Source organism: Chlorocebus sabaeus, chromosome 9, assembly GCF_047675955.1.
Source record: "Chlorocebus sabaeus isolate Y175 chromosome 9, mChlSab1.0.hap1, whole genome shotgun sequence".
Taxonomy (NCBI): Eukaryota; Metazoa; Chordata; class Mammalia; order Primates; family Cercopithecidae; genus Chlorocebus; species Chlorocebus sabaeus.
In genome coordinates this window covers 95,594,990-95,614,469 of record NC_132912.1, presented here as the reverse complement: position 1 = coordinate 95,614,469, position 19,480 = coordinate 95,594,990, and the positions used below count along the sequence as shown (strand labels likewise).

General features: G+C 36.0%; 1 protein-coding gene across 9 annotated transcripts in view; it reads right to left on the bottom strand.

Moving 5' to 3' along the window:
- Positions 1-19,480, bottom strand: part of EXOC6 (exocyst complex component 6) — a 304,230-nt gene that overhangs the window by 169,127 nt on the left and 115,623 nt on the right. Inside the window, exon 2 of one of the 9 annotated variants that reach the window (XM_007963570.3) lies at positions 16,670-16,823. The exons of the other annotated variants lie outside the window; for them this stretch is intronic. Coding sequence (XP_007961761.2) covers positions 16,670-16,823 — 154 coding nt within the window. The remainder of the gene's footprint in view (positions 1-16,669; positions 16,824-19,480) is intronic. 9 annotated transcript variants of the gene reach the window in all.

The window sequence follows — 19,480 nt, the reverse complement described above, 5'->3', positions numbered from 1 at the left end:
TGTGCCATCGCACTCCAACCTGGGTGACAGAGCAAGCCCTACTCAAAAGAGAAAGAGAAAGAGAAAGAGAAAGAGAAAGAGAAAGAGAAAGAAAAGAAAAGAAAAGAAAAGAAAAGAAAAGAAAAGAAAAGAATTGGAATACTGACAACACGACCCAAGATTTCCTATAAAGTTATAGTCATCAAGATTGCATGGTATTGGCAAAACAATAGACAAACAGCTCAATGGAACAGAACAGACAGCTCAGAAATAGACCCACATAAACACAGTCAACTGAATTTTGACAAAGGAGCAAAGGTAATACAATAGAGAAAAGATAGTCTTCAACAAATAGTGATAAAACCACCAGATATCCACATGCAAGGAAACGAATCTAGACTATACCTTGAATGATAATGATGTGTCAATGTAGGTTCATCATTTTTTAAAAAATCTACTACTGTGATGAGGGATATTGACACCTGGGGGGCTTTGGATGAGTAGGATAGGGAATATATGGGAAATCTCTGTACTTCCTCCCAATCTTGCTGGAAACCTAAACCTGCTCTAAAGAAAAGAAGTCTTTAAAAAAATAGTATCTACATTAGAGTGTTAGGAGGATTAAATTAGTAAACATGAAAAATTCTTAAACAATAACTGACACATGGTAAGTGCTCAACATATACTAACGACTAGTATAGTATGCACATAAGAGACAACCAAATCCTTGTTAAACAAGTGAACCAGTGGCTGAACAATTGAGTACTAGAGACAAACATCAAATAAATATGACCAACACTCAATTATCACACCAAAGGATCTAACTACCACTAACACCTAACATTTTTATATGTCCTTCTGCATTTTTTACATTTAGTGTTTCGTTTATTTCTTATACACATCAGAGAAAATATCACTGCCTCTTTTTCACAAATGAATAAACAGGTGTAGAAATGATAAATGATAAATGAAAAATGATTCGCTCAACATAGCCTAGCTGGGAAGTAACTTCGTACTTTTCCCACAATTAACATGTATAACAAGAACTACTAACTAAATAACATTATTTTTAAGGAAAATTCTTGTGCAAGAATTTTGCTGTTTTATAAATAAATTTTTATTTCATAATTATGAGAAGTATTTTATTTATTTAATATACAGACACATTTCTATGTTTTTTAACATTTTATTAAAAGTTGGACATTTATCTGGCTCTTAAAATACCAAATAATAAATATAATATACCAAAAGAATTGTTTCTATTACAATTATCACATTGGAGCAAAAATCTAGCAAGAGTTATTTCAGGACTACCCGAATACAGAGTCCCTTCAAGGGAGGATCTGACTACCTTTGTGGGTATAAAAGAAATACTGTTATCCCTTTAAAAAAAGAGTAACAACATATAAATAAACAGGAAGAAGAGAACAATAGTTCTTTCTCAGAAGTCTATTTCAGTTTAGAAAGTTCTCAAAGTAAATCCTTTGGTATGTTTTTCCAATATATTCTTCAAAGTTTTAAAAACAAAACTCCTCCTGTTTTATAGTAATTCAGGATACTGCCAGTGCATCTATTATAGCATCAGAGGTGAACTCCTCTTTTTCTGTTGATGTTATAATGGAGAAAAACAATATTGGAATATATGCAATACCCACCCTCCATTAATAGAAAACCAAAGCCTGAGAGGGGAAAACATTCCATGCCTTCTGCTGTTAAAAAATAGAACCACAAGTTTCAATGAAAGAAATAAAAAACATTATTAAGGAATTAGTACTGTGAATGGGAAGAGTAGGTCTTGATCTGTTACGAAGTCTCAGGCTGTCCCAACTCTCTCCTGACCCTAGATAACCATTTGCTATTCCAGACATGCACCAAGCTGTACTCATAGCTGATACCACCACTTGTCACCCACAATCCGTATCAATGAGCAGAGTACACAGAAATAAAGTCATCGAGGTGAGTAAAAGTTCCAAACCACAGGAATAAATTGCATTTAAAGAATGTACTGAAGGATCAGGCAAGTGCCAGAATCAAAAATTCATCAAATGATAGAATGCTGGCCCTAGAAAAAGCCTAAAAAGTTCCTAGATCTATGTCATTTTAATAAATGCAGAACAAATCTAAAAGCCAGCAAGCAAGCACTCAAAATGGAATTAATCGGCTGGATGTGGTGGCTCACGCCTGTAATCGCAGCACTTTGGGAGGCTGAGGCAGGGAGATTACCTGAAGTCAGGAGTTTGAGACCAGCCTAGCCAACATGGTGAAACCCTGTCTCTACCAAAAATGCGAAAATTATCTGTGTGTGGTGGCAGGCGCCTGTAATTCTAGCTACTCGGAGGGCTGAGGCAGGAGAGAACTGCTTGAACCCGGGAGGCAGAGGTTGCAGCGAGCCTAGATCACACCACTGCACTCCAGCTTGGGCGATAAGAACAAAACTCCGTCTCCAAAAAAAAAAAGAAATTAATCACTATATGTAGTTGACTTAATCCTCTACTTAAGTTGATAAAAAGTAATATTTAAAATAGTCTAGAAATTTGCTAATAAGGCCAATAATAAATAGGTGACTGAATGGAGAGAAGCAAGAAAGGAGAAAAGGTGGATACGTATCAACACTGGAATGAGGAAAAAAACAAAAGCTACTCTTATACCAAGAATTTCTTGACACACAGTATGCATAGCAGAAATTATGAACCTTTTCTCTTGATAATCATCTAGGGTTAACCCTAGATGGTTATCAAGGGCCAGGAGAGAGTAGGGACAGCCTGATAATTTAGAAAGATGGTGGAGGGAGAAGAAAATGAAGAAAAGATGTGCTCTTCAGGTCAGCAATTCCCCACAGTGACTTAACTGGCCAGACAGGAGTCATGTCTGCTGCTTCTGGCTTAATGATGGTAATGACAAAAATAACAACAACCAACCAAGTACTTATTATGTATTAAGTGCTTTACATGCATTATCTCATTAAGTATTCACTGTTAAAAACAGAACCATAAGTTCCAATAAAAAAATTAAATAATTAGTACTGTGAATGAGAAGAGTAGGTCTTGATCTACCAATTACTAAGTCTCAGGCTGTCCCAACTCTCTCCTGACCCTAGATAACCATTTGCTATTCCAGACATACTTCTGACTTAATTATGGTAATCATTGCAGCTTTACGTGGATTCTGTTAGCATCACAATTTACAAATGTAGTTTGGGAAGATTAAGGCATTGAGTGTGAATTCATATAGTAACAGAGTCAAGACTTAACCCCAGGTGTACCTGACTCCAAAGTCAGTGCTCTGAACTATTATGTTACATAGACTCTCCAGTCAGAAATGGTGATAAGTGGCATGGAATGCAGACGGAAGTTACCAGCATAGCAACCAACCAGATCACCTTTGAAGATCAACAATTGAGAATGACTCAATAGGGAATCCCTGATGTGCACTGTTGCACCCATCAGGTGAAATCAACCAATAGACAGAAAAGGCAGATGATAACTGAGGCATAGCTAATAGGCAGTTTTAAATTACAAATGCAACAAAATAAGGAGGAGCAAAAAGAAGTAGAGAAAACCAACGGCCCTGTACTTGACCTCAGTTGAAGAGGCTGAAAAAGCCATTTTTCTTTAAATGATAATCACTATTCTTTGAAATTGATTTGTAGGAAAAGAAAGGAAATACTGTTTAGCAGTACTCACTCTTTCAGCCTAGGTTGGTTTATAGTTATATCTACCTAATTCATATATGAATGTGCTAGATTTATTACCATTCTAAATTTTGAATCAATAAATAATTTTAACGAAAATGATGTTTGTCTTTCAAACTGTCTCCCAAAATTTTATAATTTCTATTGGTAAGTCTAATCAAGTTCCTATAAACAGACAAACACACACATATTTATATGCTAGAACCAGCAAGAGCGAACATTAGAAAATTAGTAAATGTTCCATTCTCCCACATACACTAAGAGTATACCTTAGTGCTCTGTATATAGATAAGACACATCAATGTAAGAGAATTCAGGGCAAAGGTAAAATAAATAAATGAGTAAAATAAAATTTGTTTAAAAGTAAAAAAAGAGAGTGGGTGGGGGTTAGCTCAGTCATCCCTTCCAAAAACTTAACACAATAAAATGTCTACTTCTGGCAAAATGTAATGCAACTCAAGACAGAAGTACAGATGCAAAATCATTTTTAAAAGAAGAGATGCTGAGCACTGTGGCTCACCCCTGTAATCCTGGCACTTTGGGAGGCCGAGGCAGGTGGAGCACAAGGTCAGGAGTTCCAGACCAGCCTGGCCAATATGGTGAAACCCTGTCTCTACTAAAAATACAAAAATTAGCCAGGTGTGGTGGTGCACACCTGTATCCCAGCTACTTGGGAAGCTGAGGCAGGAGAATCATTTGAACCTGGGAAGAAGCAGAGGTTGCAATGAGCCAAGATTGCGCCACTGCACTCCAGCCTGGGCGACAGAGAAAGACTCCATCTCAAAAAAAAAAAAAAAAAAAGAGATGACTTTAACCTTCATGTGAACAGAGAACAAAGATGGCTTATGCCACACTAAAGATTTTACTTACATATTTTAATTTTAGCAACTAGGAATGTATAAAAATACTGTATGTGTCTCAAAAGTATAGCTAAAAAAATTTTAAGTACCAAACACATTTTCTATCTTCATTATATCAACTCTTGAAAACGAAAAGTTTTCAAAGTTTAAACATGAGTTAATTCACTGTAACTGATCATAAATTGGCTTTAGGGAATTTAAATGAAGTATCTTGCAGAGATACTTTCTTGAATTGTGTGTTTAGGGCTCCACCTAGTGGTAGTAAAATAAATAGAAAAAGAAAGATAAGAGATTAAAATGTTAAAATTGGTTCACTGGAAATTAATGCTTTTATCATCAAATCAAATGTCTTAACTGAGAAACTACTGCCACTTTAAAATTTTTTGGAAAGATGCTATATTCTGTAAATAAATGACTTAGTAATCATATTCCACAGTATTTTTTTTTTTAAGGAAAAGTTCCCTTTCTGATGAAAACAAACATTCATGATGTACCACTGTGAAAAAAAAACCTCATCACTGGCAACATATTATATACTTTTTTTGTTAAAAATCACATAATATCCTTACACTATTTTGGGTATCTTTTTAATTCACTGCAATCGTCATTGAAAAGAATAAATCCATTACAACTGTGAAGAAAATAAAATGTATTTACTGTTTTTTACTAAAATAATGTCTACACTTCGAGGAAAATCTGATATAATCTCTAAGTATCTAATTCAAATGTCCCGAAATTACTTATATTTACTAGAGTAGTATAGTTTCTTTTCTAGACAAAATAAAAATGGCTTTTCTCTGTCCCAGAATACTTTGTTCATTAACAGAATAGATATACTGGTTGCATAACCATAAAAGAGCATGGTCAGGGGCTACATCTGCATAGAGTGTAATGTGAGAAAGTACCTAGAGCAATTGCCATTAAAACGCTAGTCACTGGCTGACTTTCTCATGTATTTTACTAATGTCGATCAACTGCTTTTAAGAAAAAACAAAGACTAGCAAGAAAATGGCCTTACAAATACCGGAAAACTAGAAGAAATGTTGTTCAGGCATCCCTGGGCGTTGACACAAACAGTGTCAACTGACACCTTTTGGTGTCAAAGCTTTCTACAAACCTTTATCAGAAAACAAAACTTTAGGCCAGGCACAGTGGCTCAAGCCTGTAATCCCAGCACTTTGGGAAGCCGAGGCAGGTAAATCACTTGAGGTCAGGAGTTTGAGACCAGCCTGGCCAACATGGTGAAACCCTGTTTCCACCAAAAATACAAAACAATTAGCCAGTCGTGGTGGCACACACCTGTAGTCCCAGCTACTCAGGAGGCTGAGGCAAGAGAATCGCTTAAACCCAGGAGGCAGAGGCTGCAGTGAGCCAAGATCGCACCACCACTGCACTCCAGCCTGGGCAACAGAGCAAGACTTCATCTCAAAAAAGAAAAGAAAAGAAAAGAACAAAACAAAAAGAAAACAAAACTTAACTCTTTTACCCCTGACAAAATACTATCAGTTACTTCTGACTTCCTTTGGATGCTTTTTAATGTCATTTTATACCTTTTCAAACACTAATCTATTTTCTGCCAGTTTTTCAAATGATACATTAGCCTTAAGTTTGTATTTCTATCAATAAAAAATTGCTTTCACATTCTTCTGAGCATTCTTCATTCTTCCAGTATAGGCAGTTTTACTATTATTTCACCAGTTCTTCAAATGGCATATCAAGCTTAATTTCTAGCATATCAATCTTAATTTTATATTTCTCATAACTAGTAATTAAACTTTGGTATTTCATATTAGTAAGAGTACATATGATACTTCTTTAGCAATTTCACATTTAAACTGAATTCTTTTCAGATTCTAGGTACTAATCTTATTGACTAATACTGAAATTTTGGTTACTAACTATAAACTATATTTTTCTGAATATTAAATATATTTATATAGGACAACTAACCATGTGATAATTACCAGCTTTTGACAAACTAAACATTCTTTAAAATGCTGTTATAAAGACAGTTTTAAAAGCAAACACACACACACAAAAAACAGAATAGAAATTACCAAAAGCTATTAAAATCATCCTATCCAATACACATCACTTGCTGTCAATATCAAAATGATTTCAAAATATAGAATTTAGATGTATCAGTAAATGTGGTAAATTCACCAAATTCTCCTGCAACAAATTAGTTCACAATTGATTTAAAGCCAAGATTTGGAAACATTACTTTAAACAGAAGCACATGAATTGTTACAGTTCTTTCAGAATAGGACATAACTAGGCCCCAAGTATGAAAGGGCAGTTATATAGCAAATAGTAAGCTTTCTGAGATGGAGAACATTGCCCTACATTGCCCAGATAAAGTTATCAGCAGTTTTCTGTGCCTCCCGTATGGATCCTGGAAAGTAGCAGAAGCTACAATCAGACACCCTATTTGTTCCTACCTGAGTGACCACGTTGTTTCCAGTAAATCTTTGTATTCTTTGTGATATAAATTGAGAATCTGATCTAATCTTTCAGTGGAGCAGCCTCTGCAATATCAATTTATAATCCACTTGAAACCCTGAAGTTAGACTCAGAAGTGAGACTTGAAACACTGCAACTCTCTTCAGTAGCCTCCAAATATACTTAAGAAACACAAAATTTCAGTAACAACCATGTGAGAAACAAAGGGCTAAAATATTATTTAAAGATAGTAAATAAATTATCATTAGAGAGATGGGGTCTTTTTTCATAAAGCCACATGATGTGGAATTATTTTCTTTTAAACAACAAATAGTAAAGACACCACTTCCCTATCTCTTTTTTTTTTTTTTTTTTTTTTTTTTTTTTTTTTGAGACAGAGCCTCACTCATGTTGCCCAGGCTGGAGTGCAGTGGCGCAATCTTGGCTCACTGCAACCTCTGCCTCCCAGTTTCAAGTGATTCTCCTGCCTCAGCCTCCCAAATAGTTGGGCTTACAGGCACCTGCCATAATGCCTGGCTAATTTTTGTATTTTTAGTAGAGACGGGGTTTCACCATGTTGACCAGAGTGGTCTTGAACTCCTGACCTCAGATGATCCACTCGCTTTGGCCTCCCACAGTACTGGGATTACAGGCATAAGCCACTGCGCCTGGCCACCACCTCCCTATCTTAAATGCACAAAAGATCTGCTCAAAGTAGCCACTCAATCTTGGAATAAAAATATTTTTACTACAGTAGTCAACAATATGAAATACTAAGAAAAAAATCAATATAAAAGTATCATATCCAGTACTCCTAACATTTTTTCAACCATTTTATCAAATAGCAAACATGAATAACAACCTTCCCATAACATTCCCTGATTGTGTTAGTCTGTCCTCATGCTGCTAATAAAGACATACTCGAGACTGGGGAATTGATAAAGAAATAGAGATTTAATGGACTCACAGTTTCACATGTCTGTGGAGGCCTCAGTAAACTTACAATCATGGCAGAAGAAAAGGCCAACATGTTCTTCTTCACATGGCAGCCTGGAGAAGAAGAATGAGAGCCAAGCAAAGGAGGAAGCCCCTTATAAAACCATCAGATTTCATGAGAACTTACTATCAGGAGAACAGGATGGGAGAAACCACCCCCATGATTCAATATCTCCACTTGATCCCTCTCGTGACAAGTGGGGATTATGGGAACCACAGTTTAAGAAGAGATTTGAGTGGGGACACGGTCAAACTATATTGCTGATACTCTGCAATCCAGAAGCAAATAAGAAATACAATCGCTCCAGGGAAATAATAGGTAGGTCAAGAAAAGATTCCTTCTACCAATATTAAGTACTGTGTAAGTGCATAAGCAATAGAAACTGAAAATGAAGTGCAGAAAACAGGCATATACACAGGCAACTTTAATACAGAGCACAATTATTCCTTAAATCATTAAAATTTACCTACACTGAACCTATTCTTCAGAGAGGCAAGAAAGTAAATGAAGTAGTATTATGACATAGGTCCAAAATTCTTTGCACATCTTATAATAAGAGGAAGGGTATACACTCCCTTCCTTTAATCTGGGCAGGCCTGTGACTACTTTCACCAATGGAATATGACAGAAGTGACACTATGTGACTTCAAAGACTAGAAAAGGCCATGCAATATCTACCTGCCTCCTTTAGACACTTACTCTGGAGAAAGCCATCCACTATGTAAGAAATCTGACTATCCTAAAAATGACAAGCTGGAGAGGCCACATGTAGCCACTCCCAAATGACAGCCACAGCAACTGCCAGCAATGTGAGTGAGCCATCTTGGCTGTCTAGTACAGTTGAGCCTTCAGATTACTTCAGTCCCAGCAGGTAGCTGACAGCAACCAATATCCATTTGACTACAACCACATAAGAGACCCCAACCTACAACTGCCCAGCCAAGTCTTTCCTGAATTCCTGGGGAAAAAAAAAAAAAAAAAAAAAGGTTTTCATGTAGAATACAAATTACTTGGAAACTTGCATAAATAGTATTAAATTTAAAATCTTTCCCAAGATAATTCCTTTTTTCTCCATTTTTTTTTCCTTTTTGGCACTAATGCTTTTTGATGCTGTCCTAAACTTATTTTCTACCCCCTGGATGCCCTTCCCCCTCTACATGCTTCAATACTAATTTTAAACTCCCTTCAAATTTCAGCTCAAGACAGTTCCTTAATGCTAATTTCATAAATAGCTATACTGGATAACTTTCCCATTACCAGGAATTTTCCCAGTTTTTTTTTTTTTTTTACATAAGGTCTATATTACATTATCTTTTATTAATATGTACAACACATCAAACTTACTCTCCCCCTACTTAGTGTATATTTTATCTTCTAAGGTCCTTGAGAACTGAAGGTGTCTTCTATTTCTACATCCAATTTACAAGTGCTGTGAGGATATAAACTACAAATCTTAATAAAAAAAGCAGGCTCACTAGAGGGCACCCTTTACCAAAAAGTAACCTCTAGAAATCCAAGTACAGTCGGCCCTCTGTATCTGGGGGTTCCGTATCCCTGGATTCAACCAGCCACAGATGGAAAATATTCGAGGAAAAAAAATGGGTGGTTGCGTCTATACTAAACACGTACAAACTTTTGTTCTTGCCATTATTCTCTATCCAATACAGTAAACCACTATTTACACAACATTTACATTGTTATTAGGTATTATATGTAATCTAGAGATGACTTAAAGGACATGGGAGGATGTGCATAGGTTATATGTAAATATTATACCATTTTATATAGGAGACTACACCATCCATGGATTTTGGTATTCACGCCGGTTCCCGGAAACAAATCCCTACAAAAACCAAGATGACTGTGTTTTCCTTTAGTACTGCATCAAAATATGATGTGAATCTCATACTCAACCTGATCAACAACTAAGTATTATGAAATCAAAATAAAAATAAAATTTCCCCATTTTTTGAAGTGGTTTTACCCTGCTACCTATTGCTTTAATATAACTGTTTTTTAAAAAAACAAAGAACAGAATTATAAACAGCACAAAAACTAGTGCTATCTGGCAATTCTAGGCTCCTATGGGTAAGTATAAACAACACAGCACAGAATAAACTTTTATACATTACAGAGTACCTGACATACAACAGGCATTCAAATATTGAAAGAACACATATAATAATTTTACTAAAGAATATCTTAAAATCAGTGTTTGAATTTACAATAAATATATAAAAGTTACATATATTGAAAACTGATGAGAAATCAGTACTGACGGATAAGATCCACAAGGAATTGAATATCAATCAAATACAAACAAAAACATATTTTACTTGTCTTCTCCGTCAGCACTAGAAAATCTACAAAAGATGATTTGTTATGATTTATTCATGTTAGATGTCATATATGAGGATAATACTGAAACTACTGAATGAAAAATAACCTAAAATTTCTAACAGACCTATGAGCTTTTTTTTCTCTTTTAGAGACAGAGTCTTACTCTGTTGCCCAGGCTGGAGTGCAGTGGTGTGATCACAGCTCACTGCAGGTTCGACCTCAGGCCCAAGTGATCCTCTCACCTCAGCCTCTCCAGTAGCTTTGACCACAGGTGTGCACCACCATGCCCAACTAATTTTCTTAAAATTCTGCAGAGACATGGTCTCCCTATGTTGCCCAGGCTAGTCTCGAGGGATCCTCCAGTCTCAGCCTTCCAAAGTGCTGGGATTACAGGTGTGAACCACCACAACTGGCCTCTATAAGCCTTTTAACCTACTTCTAAACTATATAATAACATTAGCATTTTATAGGGGGAAAACATTAAGCAAAGTTAATGTTTAAAAAGATAATTTTTGGCAGTCCTGGCAAAGACAACATTGTATAAAGTATATCCTGAGGTAGAAGCAAGAACTTTACTAAATTGCAGAAAATTTTAAAAATGAAAGCCAGATGCAAATATATTTAATTCTAACTTTGAAACAAAAAAACCCCTGAAATACATACATATTTCTAAGGACCTTTATTAACAAGTGGCCTCAGTTTGCTGATTTCTTTGAAAAAAAGTGATAAGCTCTTATTACAAATTAAAAATGAAGTTCTTAAAAATCTCAACTTGACTAGGTATAAAACAATTTTAAAACCTTTAAGGTATATTGAGAAAAACCTGGCTTAAAAACACAACACATTTGTCATTGTTACAAGTAGATAGGCATGAGCAGGGCAGGAGAGGGCTCTCCCCGCCACCCACCAGAAATGTCAGGTGATAGTTTGACAACTATCGCATTGTCTCTCTAAAAATGATAATTTGGCACCCCCAGGAAGAAGCCACTTCCTGGGCATGCAAGTGTGATAAGAGACAAAAATGGTGAAGTATGATCTTCCAGGGGCGCACTCCAAAACAGGAAAGGAAACCTCACATGGGCATGCATATCACTCCCTAAACACACTGCGTGTGCTCAATTCCAAAGGGTAAGGAGGGCACTGGGCATGCGGAAAGTCCACCCTAAGGGAAGAATCATGGGAAAGAGGGAGCCTATAAAGTCCTAGGATCGAGGTTAAGGCCCCTTTTTTTGCTGTCTTCTTTTGCCCTCTTCTCTGTCTTGGACCTTCATGTGCCTGCTTGGCATCATTACCAAAAAGAGATGTCCACAGGGACCTTTCTTGCCAAAGACAACCTAGAAAGAACTGCAATGAAGAGGATAAGGAAAATCAAGTCGATGAGACTCAAGATCAGCAGTCACCTCACCATCAATACTGTAGCAACTTCAATTACTGATGCAGATGCTCCGAAAAACCTAAACCATAACATGGCAAACAAATAAAAGCAGTCAATCCACCAGCTAGAATTCACCCACTCCCAAGGCTGAGCAGGGCAAGGATGAATAAATGCCGGTTTACCATCTCTACCATCATCCAGTTTAATTATCCAACAAGAAGAAATGAATAGAAAATTCCAGCAATAGGAAATGGAACAAAAGATTGGAGCTGAAGACCTTAAGTGCTTGCTTTTTGCCCACTGACCAGATAACTGGAACTATCTGCATTATCCATGCAACATAAGGTTTGTATTATTTTTACCTAAAGACATATCCTTTTCATAATGACAAAATACATTTTTATATATATATACACATTTAATTTGTTAAATGTTTTTCAAAGGAAAAGAATTTTGCCATATAAGTATATCCAGAAGTAGTACGGAGGAAAACAAAAATAGTTAGTGATATAAGGCTGATCCTAACTCCCATCACTGTCCCTGACCACACAGTCCACTTTTATTGGTCATTTCTCAGCACTGCAGAAGAATCGGAAAGAAAACAAGAAGTTGAAAAAGGGCAATTCCCACTCAAAAGCAGAATATAAATAAAACAAAAAATAAAAATCATCTTTTTCCATCCATATTAGTGCTTTGCAATCCACAAAGCAATTTTGCATACATCACTGCATTTGATATCAAGAACCTAGAGAAGTATAAAGGACAACTGGTTTTATATCTATGTCACAGATGAAGAAAATGAGGCTCAAAGAAGTTAAGGGATTTATTCAACACCATGTGGCTTCTAAAAGGCCAGAGCTAGGTATACAATACAAATCTTAAGACTCATAAGGAATGTTGAAGGATATTACAGGAAAAAAAAAAAAGGTAAAAGGAGATGACTGCAAAAATCGTCATTCAGTTGCTGATATTATTTATGTTCAATGTCAGTAATACATTCATTGCTGATTTCCACAGTACCTTTCTGATTATTATGGCAATGCCTGTAGTAACAAATTCTCTTCAAATTAAGCTCCTGCACAATGAAGTGGGCAATACCAGAACATCAATACATACACTCCCTTACAAACCACAAAGGGTGGTTGCCTGCCTTCCCATTCAGGGATGACAAAAACAAAAAACAAAAAATCATTATGCAGATTCTATTAGGCTTGCTCTATCAAACTAAAAAGAACCATCCCTTCTAGTAAGAGAGCCCTAAAAGCAAACTTGGTTTAAGTTCTTTTTTACCTCCGGAATGAATGAATGAGGGTATGAATGAAAAAGGAAGATAGGAAAGGATTGCATTGCTTTGTTTTTTCCATCATTGAGAAAGGAAAAGGGGCATGCATAGGATAAAAGTGTCAGTGATTTTTCTTACACTAAGCAGCCCCTATCTCCTAAGGAAAACGAACTGGAGATTGGTCTCACTAAAGCTACTGGAGGCCGGTCCGGGAACTGCAGAGGAAGAAGAAACCTACATCATTTTACTGTAAGTTCATCTCAAGATCTGAGCCTCCTCTGCCCTAGCACAGGTTGGTCATACAGGATCCTCCCTTCCTGAGTGCAATTCTGGTCACATTCTTTAAACCCTCTCTCTTTTTTAGGTTAAAATTTAATAATGTTTTGACACTGCAGCTTTCACCATCTGATACTCCAGGTTAAAAGGCAAAGCACAGTGATTAAGAGCATAGGCTCTGGAGTCAAACGGCCTGCATCCACATCTAGCTCTACCAATTACTGAGTGCAGGGGGCAACTGACCTAATCTATCTATCCCTACCTCAATTTCCTCAGCTGCAAAGGGTATAACAATGGTACCTGATTTGCTTCTTGTTAAGATTAAATAATGCATTTAAGTGTTTAAAACATTGGCACATAGTAAATGTTCAATAGATGTTACCTATTATAATTACCTACATGATTACTTTTATCTCCAGGAATGAAGATCTTGACTAAGAAATTATTTTAGATTTAATATTATTTTCATAAAATTTCACACAAAATGAGAACCACTTAAATGTGCAACATAAGGAAATAATTAAATAAACTAAGATATATGAACTTTAAAATATTAATCAACCATAAAGAATTACCTTACAGAGCGCTTATAACATTATAATAGGCATTGCCAATATTAAATTCAAAAAGATGAACACACAAATATAGATATACTCACAGGACAACCTCAGAAATACACACACCAAATATGGAGTACTTTTGGTTATTCCATAAGTTTTAAGTGATTTTTATACATACACATTTGTTCTGAATTTTTAAATGAATATTTAGTATTTTTATAATCAAAAAAATTGTATTTTTATTTCAGTGAAAAAAACAGGATGAAAATTATATACAATGTAGCCACTGCTTCACTTTACTACTATTTAATAGTAATCATCATTTAATATGTTGAATAATATAACTTTGCTCAATAAATATTCAATATTTACTACATGCCCACTATACATAGAAAAAACTCAAATTAATGTCAACAATGATTATCCTTTAGTGGGAATAAAAGTGATTTTTTTTCTGCTCTCTATTCTTCTATATTTTTTAACTTTTTCAATAAAGTAAGTTTTTGTTTTTCATTAATTCAGTCCAAAAGGATTTACTAAATCTACTGTACTCATGGCATTCTGTTATGTAATACAGTAGGAACTCACGAGATACGTATGAAATCACAGGTCTCAGAGGGAATCTAATTAGGCCTATATTCAAAATATACTTATTCATATACAAAGACATACATTTACAAACAACAAAAAAAACGCTGTGTAGCATTTTAAAAGTTCATGTTATAAGAATCCAGACATATAAAATATATGTGTGTCCATATCCATGTAGAATGCAGTATTCTAAGATGTAAACATTTCATGGAGGAAATAGGAGAATTCAAAAATAGGTAGTATTTGAATTGGTAGAGAAAGGAGGAGGATGGTATTCAATCATGGGTAAAGACAGACAGGAAAGAACATGGCACTGTGTATAATTCAAACAGTTTAACTGGTATGAAAGATATCTGTTGTTACTGGGAATTTCACTGTAACTTCCATACAGTGATTCTTAATCTTTACTTAGGCTGTGCCTGGGGATAGCATGACTCTTCTATAATCAAAGTTACAGTCATATCAAAGTTATATATAATAACTGATTATAGTTATAATCAAAGTTATAGTTCTCCCTAGGAAAGTGCACAAACCCAGCTATAATACATACCTTCTCTCTGAGAACTGCTACCCATTGACAAGGTTGGACAAGCAGCATAGTGTCTTTCAATCAAAGTACACTGTAACAGGGGTGTACAATCTGATATACTCTCAGGAATTTTAAATTAACTGGAATTCATATAGTCAGGTATGTGTCTAACATATAAAAGCTATAGGTGGTCATCCTCCACCAAGCACAGAGAGAAGCAGAGAAAGTCAGACTTCACAGAAGGATGAAGACAAAGAAAGTTATCAAGGAGAAATAGAAAGAAACATAGTTTTCCACTTCTCTGTTCCAGTCTTTCAAAGAGTTTGGCTGCCCTAAAATTTTTATAAAATACCCCAGTTACCTTCACCATTTATTTTTTCATTTTTTTCTAAGCTAACTCAAGTTGGTTTGATTAACCACAACTACAAATGTTTTTTAAATCCTGGACAAAGACGCTCACATGGGTGTGCATGTGTGGGTGAGTGCACACACACACACACACATTCTTACAATTAAAAAAGGTTTACAGACACCTTCATCTGACTAGTACGTTAGAGCATATCTTCCCAAATGAGTAAGTTATGAGACTACCACAATATTGATCATCTCAGCTCTCGATCTAATTTTCTGTTTGTGTCATGACATAAAGAATGCTGGGAAGCCCTACCACATAATAATCCAGAAGGAAGGGTCAAGACATGGTTTACGTTACTAGACTCCTGAGGAAAATAGCATGTCAAAGAGGTCACCAGACTGATGATGATGATGATGATATGTCATATAAATTTTACACACTTTTAGTTTTTTCAAAACATCAACAATATTGTACTGCTAACTAAAAAACTGAAGTTAAGGTAAGTATCCTAAAATATTGTTGCTTGGTATTCAAACCAATGCTATATCCTGTAGCTGCAGAATAACTGAGAGTTTCTAGCAACTAAAGAGGGGAAAAAATGTACATACATAGAATCCAAAAATCTTTTGTGTGTGTGTGTGTGTGTGTGTGTGTGTGTGTGTGACAAGGTCTCGCTCTGTCGCCCAGGCTGAAGCACAATGGTGTGATCCCAGCTTACTGCAACCTCCACCTCCCCGGTTCCAGCAATTCTCCTGCCTCAGCCTCCCAAGTAGCTGGGATTACAGGCATGTACCAACACACCTGGTTAATTTTTTAATATTTTAGTAGAGATGGGGTTTCACCATGTTGACCAGGCTGGTCTCAAACTCTTGACCTCAAGCGATCTGCCCACCTTCAGCCTCCCCAAGTGCTGGTATTACAGGCATGAGCCACCGCGCCTGGCCCAGAATCCAATTCCTTTCACCGCGGAATACTGAAAAATATTTCTTGTTTACATAATACGTTCTATGTGCTTTTCCATGAAATATTTCATCTAGTTTGCTACATGTGCTCATAAAATGCTTTATAAAATAATGCCCAGATGCTTCCTCTTAATTTAAGACATTCTGTCAAAGAATTTTTAATGACAGAATTGATATACCTTAATATGTTTCTTAAAAGATACATTCATATCTTAAAGGATTATATGACCCTTCAAAGCATCAAGAGCAAGCAAAAGCAAAAAAGTGAAGAACGATTTTCTCTGTATTTCTGATGTTGAATTTTACTTGACTTGTTCTCACAAATAGTATCCTGTTTCCATGCACAGGAAAAAGTCTAGTGCCATGTGTTAGTCAACATTGCTTCCTATAACTAGTGTTGACATTCTGTATTACTGACATTAATACTCACTGTAATTCTGGATAACAGCACAGCACACTGATGATCATTAATGAACATCCTCCATGGTGAAACCTGAATTCATAATCAGCCAACACAGATTTGCAATAGACTTCCTCCTTCCTGTTTTTACATTCCTGACCAAAGAGGTATCTCTTCCTGTTGACTTTTGGGCATTTGGTAAAACGCAAAAAATGAGAAATGAAAACACTCACTATATTTAATTGTATTTGTCCTCTAGGATAAATTGAATTGCGAAAATAAATTTTAATTCAAAAAGTTTAAACAATTAAGTAGATTAATGAATGCAAAAATAGACTGCTGTCCTAGAAAACTTTAGAAAATTAAACAAAAACATCAGACTGACTAGAGCAGATCTAATGTGCACTTTGCATAATAGCTTAAGAGATGAACTATATGCTTAACCCAAGTCTTTTACAGGAATCTTAATCCACAGTTAAGAAGAAATTCACTGAAGGGCTGACTTCACAGCAAAACAAAAAGAATACTGCTCAATCATAGAAAACAAAACAGAAAATTAATTGAATTTGCACTTATTATTTGTGCATTTATAATGCACTAATGATTTACAATGCTAAAGACTATAAAGTCTATAAATATCTTTATTTTTCAAAATAAAGGTATAACATTAATATTTATACACCCTAAAATTCAAAACCAAACTCATCCAACAGAAACTATAGGAGATGCAAGAAGAAAGAGAAACAAGTTAATAAAAGGGGACTTTAACATACCTTTCTCAATCCAAGAATGATCAGGTAAAAAATAACATGAGAGTTTAGAAGATATAATGAACTTAATTAATAAGACATGTATGTATATAAAACTATGAGGCCTAATAAAAAAGAATACTTTATTTTCAAGAGCACATAGACTGCTCATGAAAACTAACCATATATTAAGCCACTAATAAAACCTCAATTAATTTTAAGGAATAGAATAAAAACAGACTGAGCTAACTATAATGTAATAAAACTAGAAATCAGTAGCAAAATTTAACAAATAAAAAGAACTGTCTATACTTGGAAAGTTATAAAAAACACACACTATGAAAAAACTTTTGGATCAAAGGGGAAATAAATACAGCAGAACTGCTTTAAAGGGGCAATAACGGAGATATAGCAGAACATGTAGAATACACCTAGAGCAATTGTCAGTGAAGAAGAATAGCATTAAATAATAACATCAATAAATGAATTAGGTACAAAATGCAAAAAGCCAGGAAAAGAATAAAAGAATGGAAAGAATCATTAAAAATAAAAGCAGAAAAGAATGAGCTAGAAAACAGAAAATGTGTGGAACTACTAAATCCAAAAACAGCTTTTTTAAAAAATCAGCAAAACAGAAAAACCACTAGTTAACGAAACAAAAGGGGAAAACAATGACTGAAATTACAAATACACAAAATTTAAATTTAAATACAAAAAATACTAAAATTAGGACTGACAAGTGGGATATAACCATTGAAAGAGAAGAAATTATTATTATTATTGTTATTTTTCTTTGAGACAGAATCTCGCTCTGTCACTCAGGCTGGAGTACAGTGGCACGATCTCGTCTCACTGCAACCTCCACCTTCCAGGTTCAAGCAATTCTCCTGCCTCAGCCTCCGGAATGGCTAGGATTACAGGTGTCCGCCACCACACCCACTAATTTTTGTATTTTCAGTAGAGACAGGGTTTCATCATGTTGGCCAGGCTGGTCTCGATCTCCTGGACTCAAGTGATCCTCCAGCCTCCACCTCCCAAAGTGCTGGGATTACTGGCGTGAGCCACCGCAACAGGCCTATACTTTTTTTTTTTTTTTTTTTTTTTTTTTTTGAGACAGGGTCTTACTCTGTTGCCCAGGCAGGAGTGCAGGAACATAATCATAGCTCACTCCAGCCCCAACCTCCCACCTCAGCCTCTCAAGTAGCTGAGACCACAGGTGTCCAGCTAATGTAGTTTTTGTTTGTTTGTTGTGGATAATGGGTTTCCCTATGTTGCCCAGACTGGTCTCAAACACCTGGGCTCAAGTGATCCTCCCACCTCAGCCTCCCAAAGTGCTGGGATTACTGGCGTGAGCCACCGCAACAGGCCTATACTTTTTTTTTTTTTTTTTTTTTTTTTTGAGACAGGGTCTTACTCTGTTGCCCAGGCAGGAGTGCAGGAACATAATCATAGCTCACTCCAGCCCCAACCTCCCACCTCAGCCTCTCAAGTAGCTGAGACCACAGGTGTCCAGCTAATGTAGTTTTTGTTTGTTTGCTGTGGATAATGGGTTTCCCTATGTTGCCCAGACTGGTCTCAAACACCTGGGCTCAAGTGATCCTCCCACCTCAGCCTCCCAAAGTGCTGGGATTATAGGCATGAGTCACCGTGCTGGGCCAAAATCTTATTTTTAGTAAGACTGCACAAGTCTACTCAAATTTGATAAACTTGAAGAAATAATTTTTCAAAAGAATACAACTTATTGACCCTCGAGAGAGAAAGTCTAAAACAGACCAATTATCACAGAAGAAACAGAAAAAATAGTTAAAAGACTCCTCTACCAAAAGCACCAGATCCATTGATTTTCACAGGGGTGATTCTGAGAAACTTTTAAAAACAGATAACATCAGCCAGGCACGGTGGCTCACACCTGTAATCCCAGCACTTTGGGAGGCCGAGGTGAGTGGATCATGAGGTCAGGAGATCGAGACCATCCTGGTCAACATGATGAAACCCCAACTCTACTAAAAATACAAAATTTAGTTGGGTGTGGTGGCACGTGCCTGTAATCCCAGCTACTCAGGAGGCTGAGGCAGGAAAATCGCTTTGAACC